This window comes from Lepisosteus oculatus, chromosome 24 (genome assembly GCF_040954835.1).
Source record: "Lepisosteus oculatus isolate fLepOcu1 chromosome 24, fLepOcu1.hap2, whole genome shotgun sequence".
In the NCBI taxonomy this organism is placed as follows: Eukaryota; Metazoa; Chordata; class Actinopteri; order Semionotiformes; family Lepisosteidae; genus Lepisosteus; species Lepisosteus oculatus.
In genome coordinates this window covers 3225713-3233246 of record NC_090719.1, presented here as the reverse complement: position 1 = coordinate 3233246, position 7534 = coordinate 3225713, and the positions used below count along the sequence as shown (strand labels likewise).

The following is a 7534-nucleotide window of genomic DNA, read 5'->3' as shown; positions in this document are numbered from 1 at the left end:
AGAGGAAGGGAGAGGACAAGCTGCACCACAGCGCATCCACACAGAAACTCCTGACCGGCTCTGGGAAGAATTCCCTGCCCCGAGCTACAGACTGCCTGACCGACACACTGCTCCCTCCTGGAAATCCACCCAGGGCGGATCACTGCTCTCCTCTTAAGGCCGACAGAAAACCGTTTATTGATGCCTGTTTTCTTTTGGTGAATTTGAGCTTTGATTTTATTATTGTGATTTGTAGTAGTATTTGGAGCTAGCCAAAAGGACGTCGTGCTTTCAGCTGCGATGGAGTGGGCACGTTTGTGTGCCCTGGTGTTCCTTTCCTGCTGTGTGCTAGTGGTAAGTTTGGAAATTGCTCCTTATTAATTGTAGTGCTGTTAATTCTAGGCACTTTATTCTCTCTCTCTCTCTCGTTCTCCATCTCCTCTACCCCTCACACCCCCTGACTGGATTCGGTGTCTTTCCCATCTGTCTGATCTGATGTGAAAAAAAACTGTGCTACAGTGAAGCTCAGAGCAATCGGCTTGCAAAGGGTAGTCCTGGTTTACAAGCGCAGGGCGGAATAGAAACCTGTCCTGGAATAAACTCTGCCTTTTTTTTAGAGAAATAAATTGTTACTTAAGCAATGAAGAATTGCTGAAACCCTTTACAGACTGAGCCTTCCACAGGGGTTTAAGGATCTAGACCTTTTTTTTTTCTGTTCATTGCAATAAGCTTTTTTTGTTTTCTTTCCAAATGTATATTCCAAGTCTAAAATCTTTGTTCAAAGGGGTTTTGTTTTACAAGATATTCACACCGCTCCAGATCCAGGACCTCCCCCGCAGCAGGATGCTCCCATTCTCCTGCAATGCTGCTCCGATAGTTTGCAGAAATGTGTCGTGCTTTTCCTGCTCTGGTCTGCACCTCCGGGTCCCAGTTCTCCGCCGCAACCAGAACCAACGATCGAGATTCTATGGAAGGCATCAGACAGGCAGATCAGAGGGCTTTGATAAATTCTGCCCTCCGTGTAGCAGCTCGTGCATTAGACATGGAAAGTTTTCAGGCAAAAGAAGAGCTTGTGTCCCTGTATTACAGTGATCACCCACCCTGCACTTTTCCCCAAGCTGTGTCAACAAACATATCACTGGGCGTCCGAAGACCTGGCCCAGCTATGTAATCTTGTCTACCTAATTCTTTATCTTTCGTATAAATAGTACAGTACATATAAAGAGGTGAGGTATGGGAGTACTGAGTTTACTGTACAACACATGAGACTGGAGCTTTGGAAATCTCTTAGAATCCACGTGTTTCTGCAAACGGCCATGCCTCGATACTCTGGGCTCTTGCCTTCCTTATCCACAGCCCATCTTTCGCAGGTAGACCGTAACGGGTGCTGAAAGTCACAAAGACCAAGTCCTGTGCCATGATCCTTGATTGCCAGACTTAACACGCTTGCCTCGGTGCATGCATTTCCAATGGATTCAAGAAAACGAAACCTCCTCTTATCGTTTGCGTTTTATGTCTTATTGCCGGTTGATGTTTTTTTTTCAGGTCATTGCATCCAACAGGGGGCATTGGCAATTGTATCGCGCGGCAATTTGTGCGTTTGGCTTTTTCGCCGGCTTGCCCAGGCTGCCAGGGGGTGGGGCGCAGCGGGGCCGGGGGGGGGCTATTGTTGTGCAGACGGAGTACACACGCCGTCTCCCCTTCGGAGCCGGGTCCGTGCGCGCTGAGCAGGCTCGGCGACTGTGTGCTGGCTGAATAGCAGGAAACGCCCATGAGCAGCGCGTGAGCCTGGTCGCTGTAGTGCCCTGTGTACGGTGAAGCTCGTGGAGTGCCTCATCCGCTGGCCATGCAGTTCCCCTGTTCCTCTCCCACCCTCAGGGCTGCTACGAAACCGGGCCTGCTTTTCGACACCCCACACGTCTCCATTCTTCAGTGCTGCTTTGCTGCTCTCTGTTGCATGAACCTTGTCCCATAAAAACGAAACCCTGCGGTGCTTTCGTGGCCTGTGAAATCAAGTCCGCTTAACTAACCCAACCCCCCCCCCAAGCCTGCGGAAATCTCTTAAGCGCGCCCGCTGCTTTACGGGCTCGCTGAATTAAGACACTTTAACAGCTGTGTGGTTAGCTCAGTCGTTTATTGTGTCAGGCCCGGCTCATCAGACGCTTGGAGGAGCGCCCTTCTAACCCCCTCCCTCTCTCTCCTCTCTCCTCGATCTGTCTTCCAGGAAGGCAGTTGCCCGCTGCAGTGCTCGTGCCCTCCCGCGCCCCCTGCCTGCGCCCCCGGGGTGAGCTGGGTGCTGGACGCCTGCGGGTGCTGCAAGGTGTGCGCGCGCCAGTACAACCAGGACTGCGGCCCCAGCCAGCCCTGCGACCACATCAAGGGCCTGCGCTGCCACCTAGGGGCCGGAGGCAGGCCTGACCGGGGCCTGTGCAGAGGTACGCAGGGGGGGCTGGGGTGTGAGGCTGTGTGGAAGGAGGAAGAGGAGAAGAAGGGATCAGTGCAGGAGGAGGGAGGGAGGCCGCCGTCTTTGTCTCGGCCATTGGCTGTCCTGTGGATTATTTTCATTCCAGGAGAATTACGGAACAATAATAGAACCTCATTGTGAGATCTTTGCACCGGATTGAATTTAACACGTAAAACAAGGGGACGCACCAGGGCGTGGCCCCCCTGGTATGAGAGGTGCATTAGTGTGGATCCTTCTCACACGGTCGAGTTTCAGTCCGTAAAAGGCACGCTGGCTGGGACCTTCTGAAATTGCAGATGGTTTTCTTGACTGGCAGCTTAAATCAGAGGCGTTAACCAGGCCTCTAGCTATGGTTTATACTACACTGATGGTGTAGTGCAGAGTTTAATTACAGTGGTCTTTGAATCCTGCTTTTGCATCTGATCTGCTGCTTTAGTCAAGCGTTTAGTATTACAGGTCTGGTTGTGATCATCAGAAGCTTAGCTGCACGGTACCACAGAGTGCAAGGCGCCATCTTGGGGGAGTCAGCGTTGATCTCTGTTTGGGGGGGAGAGACGGCACGTGGGGTCTCAAGCGCCTCTCTGTGCCCCTGCAGCCGAGGCGCAGGGCCGCCCCTGCGAGTTCAGCGGGCGCCTGTACCAGCACGGTGAGGACTTCCGGCCCAGCTGCCAGCACCAGTGCAGCTGCATGGACGGCGTGGTGGGCTGCATGCCCCTGTGCCCGCACGAGGTGCCCCTGCCCGCCCCGCCCTGCCCGAACCCCCGCCTGGTGAGGGCGCCGGGCCGCTGCTGCGAGGAGTGGGCCTGCGACGGCGGCAACCACATCAGCGAGGACCCCCCGGGGGAGCCCCAGCGCACCCCGGTCCCCGACCCCTTCCCCGGGCTGGCCAGCAACGAGCTGCTCGCGCCCACCCTCCAGCACCCCGACGTTCTGCCGGCCTACCCAGGTGAGACAAGGACAGCCCGTCCCGGCTCAGGCGGTCTCCCCCGCCCCTCCCTCCCGCCCTGTCCCATGCTCTCGCAGCCCCGTCCTCTCACCCTCACTCCTCTCCTCCTCCTCCTGTCTCCCGCCCCGCCCCGCCAGAGTGGAGGTCCCTGCCCAGGTCCTCCATCCCGGCTCCCTCCCCCTGCCTGCTGCAGGTCACCGACTGGTCGGAGTGCTCCGCCACCTGCGGCATCGGCGTCTCCAGCCGCGTCACGAACGCCAACCCCGAGTGCCGCCTGGTCAGAGAGACGCGGCTCTGCCAGGTCAGGGCCTGTGACCTTGACGTGACCTCCTCGCTCAGGGTAAGTGACCCCCGGCACCAAGGGCCCCGATCGGTTCGGCGCGGTCCAGGGGCACCTCAGTACCTGTCTGACATGCTGTCCTCCTCGCAGCCTTCGCTCGTCTAATTCTGGTCTCCTGTCACATTAACTGATTGATCACATGACTCCTATCCTGGAGTCCCTGCACTGGCTTCCCATCAAGTTCCGTGTCGACTTCAAAATCCTCCTGCTCGCCTATAAGGCTCTGCATGGCTCGGCACCTCAGGGCCTGTCTGAGCTACTGTCGTCCTGCTCCCCACCTCACAACCTTCGCTCTTCTAATTCTGCTCTCCTGTCTGTCCCCCAAGCCCGTCAACACTCTATGGGTGACAGGGCCTTCTCCTACTGTGCCCCACAGCTCTGGAGCTCTATCCCTGAGGATATCAGAGAGTTGCCGTCTCTAAACTCCTTCAAATCTAAACCTTCTTCTTTAGAAGGGCCTTTTCTTACCTGGTTCTGTCATATACCCCTTTGCTCCTGCTCTACTCCATACTCCCATTCACCATTTCCTCTCATTGTGTATTTTCATTGCATATATATTGTGTATTTTTTCCCCTTTTTGTCGTTCTTCAAAGCGCTTTGAGAAGCCACCTTTGAAGGCGCTATATAAAATACAGTTTTATGATTATTTGTTGTTGTTATAGTTGACCGTATTCCTGTGTCTAAGTCAGCTATAGGACTGGACCCAAAGAAACATGCTCTCGCCCTGTTTCCTTCCCAGAGAGGCAAGCAGTGCCAGCGGACAGTGCGCCCCAGGGAGCCCGTGCGCATCACCTTCGCGGGCTGCACCACGGCCCGCCGGTACCGGCCGCGCTCCTGCGGCGCCTGCGCGGACGCCCGCTGCTGCGCCCCCTCCCTCACCCGCACCGTGCGCCTGCGCTTCCGCTGCCCGGACGGGGAGAGCTTCGCGCGGGCCGTCATGTGGGTCCAGCGCTGCCGCTGCCGGGACGCCTGCCAGCAGGGTGCCGCCCCCGCGGCGGGCTCCCTGCCCTCCGTCCGCCTCCACAACGACATCCACACCTTCGCTCGCTGAGGGGGGGGGGATCGGGCGGCCGGGGCCTGCCCGCACCCCCACCCCCCTCCTGCTGCCTGCACCTCCCAGAGGGCCGGCCCCCCGAGACTCTACTCAGACGCACAGGTCATCCTGTCCTGCCATGATGGACCCTGCAACCTCCTGTCGCGGGGGGACCGGGGCTCGGCGCCTCTACTAAAGAGGGTTTTTAGCCGATCTGTAGCGAGTCACATACAGCCCAGCAAGGATCGCCTTGTTGACAGTACCCTAGCTATGCAATCAGGCTCCGCAGGGCCTAAGATCCATCACTCCTAGAAAACCCTACACTTAGCGGCTCGTACCTGCGTTGCGAAGGGGCCGGTCCAGAGCCACAGAGCCACAGAGCAGCCAGGTGCCCTCCCCGCCACCCCCCACTCTCTCTCCTCCCTCCAACGCCACCCTCCCCCCGCGGCATCACCTTCAGTGGGCAAGTAGAAATAAGTTTCTGCCTAAGGGGCTCGAACCTGACGTGGGTGGGGGATAAAAACAGGCCCAGCAGCATAAAATCAGACGAGCTTCAAAGAAGCAATTTCTTATTGACGACGCAGCTCCCTGTTGGGAACTTTAATGTCACGGAAAAGCTCCTGATTGGAGCTTGTGTCTTCTGGAAGGAGGACCAATTTAATTTGAATCGAAGACGCTTCCTCTTGGATATTAAATATTCTGGAAGCTGGATAAATGCCAGACGAGGCTCCCGATCGGACCCTATTGTTGGATATCTCTAACTGTTCATGTAGCACAAACTCTTTTTCTTTTTTGATCATGCTTTTGTGAAACCTTTCCCCCCAAGTACTTTCACACTATATTCCCATTCCAACGATTTGATGAGGGGAGGATTTAGCTCGTTAATTGGATTCAAAACCTATGTGTTCTTTTCTTCAGATAATCACAGTTTCCAAAAAAGGTTCACGTGAGTTGACTGCCACGTCAAATGTTTTTACACAAGTAATTTAATTTTAACTGTATACACCCATATTCTGGTTTACACGTCAGCTCCCATGGCACCTCTACTGGTGATATTGACATTCAAATGAAAAAATAATTAAAAGAATTATGTGTATAGTGTTACAGAAAAGAAACATAAGTGGGACCAAAGTATTTTCTTTGTAGTGAGATTCCTTAAAAAATAGTGACACAAACCTTATCCGGCAATATAAGCAAAGAAGTCTATTTATTGGTATATTAAAAAAAGCTCTTGATTTCTAGTTTGTTTTTTAAGTACTGTTCATGAACACAAAACAGGAATTATCTGATAGCGCTAATTCCAATTTTTTTGGATGTAAGAATTCAGGCCTATTTGGCTTCTCCTTGATGTTGAATCTAATATGAATGTTTAAGTGTATGAACAGGTAAACTTGCCTGTCCGGATGTGTTTATTATTTTTTAGCATATAATATATATTGTGAACATCATTCCGGTTCGGTGAGTGATCCGCGTGTCTGCGTGAATTCCCGAATGGGCGTGGTTGTGGGTGTGTCCGTGACTGTGCCCCTCCCTTGTGGGTGTGTCCGTGACTGTGCCCCTTCCCTTGTGGGTGTGTCTGTGACTGTGTCCCCTCCCCTGTGGGTGTGACAATGGGCGTATCCATGTAGTTGTCCATCTCTCCTGTCTAAAGAGACTCTTCAAGTATGAATTGAAGTATAAAATTACCCAGACTCTTTCACACCATTTGGCCTTCTCTGATATTAGCAAAGTTCATCTTGCTGATATCCTCCCCTCTGAAAGGCTGTGGATCCTTTTAATGCTTTTGTAGGACCTTTCAGTAAAATCTCTCCGTCATCAATACTCCCTCTAGCAATATGAAACTGGATTTCAGTTTCCAGGTGCCTAAAAACAGACCAGAAAACTTTCAATTTGAAAACATGTTTAAGGGGAGCCGGTTAGCAATAGAAAGGGATGGATTTTTTGTATTCGTCCCCTGATAGTCGTATGGCTGTGTGTGTGTGCACTGTAGCATTTGTACAGACTTCACGCTTGGTGGAGTGACTTTGTGACATTGCTTCATTTTTTTGGGGCTTAGCTAGCTGCTTGACAGAGGCTCTCTTGTATCGGAACGAGACCTGTATATTTAAGACTTCTGCTTTGTTAATATATACCTTGAATGTCTCTCGGTGTCATTAAAAAGTCTCTTTTTTTATGAAAATATTTATAAATATATAAATATCTATTACACTCACGCCAGTCTGACTTTTATTTGAGATCATTTTGTTTTTTTGGTCCATCACCAGTCATTGTCATCTTCCTTGGAGAATCTGGTCTTTACCAATTGTTCATTCCTTCAGTAGTTTCTTTGCTTTTTGACGACATTCCATATTGCTGATTTTTGCTGTGTTAGAACAACTCTCTACGGTTGTTCTAACTGAAGTATATTTTGCTCTTGTCACCACGATTGCCTACTTTTCTGTCACAGACAACTCGTTTTCTGCCTTCGAAATCAAGAGGCAGACCCAGAAAGTAAACTCTGAAGGCTATAAATTAACAGCTCTTTTGTCTTTTCACAATTAATGTAACACAGAAGGCTTGTGCCATTAGAAACCTCGGTCAGCCATTTGTCCCAATACCCACCTGAAATGGGGAGGGAGCGGACTAAATTATATTGCTCTAACACAGTTAAACTTGTAGGCAAAATAACACCCAGAAACAACAGGCAAAATCCTATGCTTTTGCCTGAATCTTTTGATCTGGAATCCAGATTGCATTAGTACAGAGCAAAACTCTTCCTTCATGGCGCCAGAC

The 7534-nt window shown here is 51.8% G+C and overlaps 1 protein-coding gene across 1 annotated transcript; it reads left to right on the top strand.

The window, feature by feature from the left end:
* The first annotated feature begins 249 nt into the window (after window positions 1-249).
* LOC107079849 (CCN family member 1-like) lies at window positions 250-6974 on the top strand. The gene is made up of 5 exons (XM_015366850.2): window positions 250-333; window positions 2204-2414; window positions 3039-3389; window positions 3527-3729; window positions 4469-6974. Exons 1-5 carry the CDS (start codon window positions 280-282, stop codon window positions 4778-4780), a joined length of 1131 nt encoding a protein of 376 aa, XP_015222336.1. The 5' UTR covers window positions 250-279; the 3' UTR covers window positions 4781-6974.
* The last annotated feature ends 560 nt before the right edge of the window (window positions 6975-7534 follow it).

Excerpts from the sequence above, each read along its gene's own strand:
- LOC107079849 (XM_015366850.2), top strand. The coding sequence starts at position 280 with ATGGAGTGGGCACGTTTGTGTGCCCTGGTGTTCCTTTCCTGCTGTGTG. Across the intron at positions 3,390-3,526 it reads CGTTCTGCCGGCCTACCCAG|AGTGGAGGTCCCTGCCCAGG; the intron begins GTGAGACAAGGA and ends CCGCCCCGCCAG. Across the intron at positions 3,730-4,468 it reads ACGTGACCTCCTCGCTCAGG|AGAGGCAAGCAGTGCCAGCG; the intron begins GTAAGTGACCCC and ends TTTCCTTCCCAG.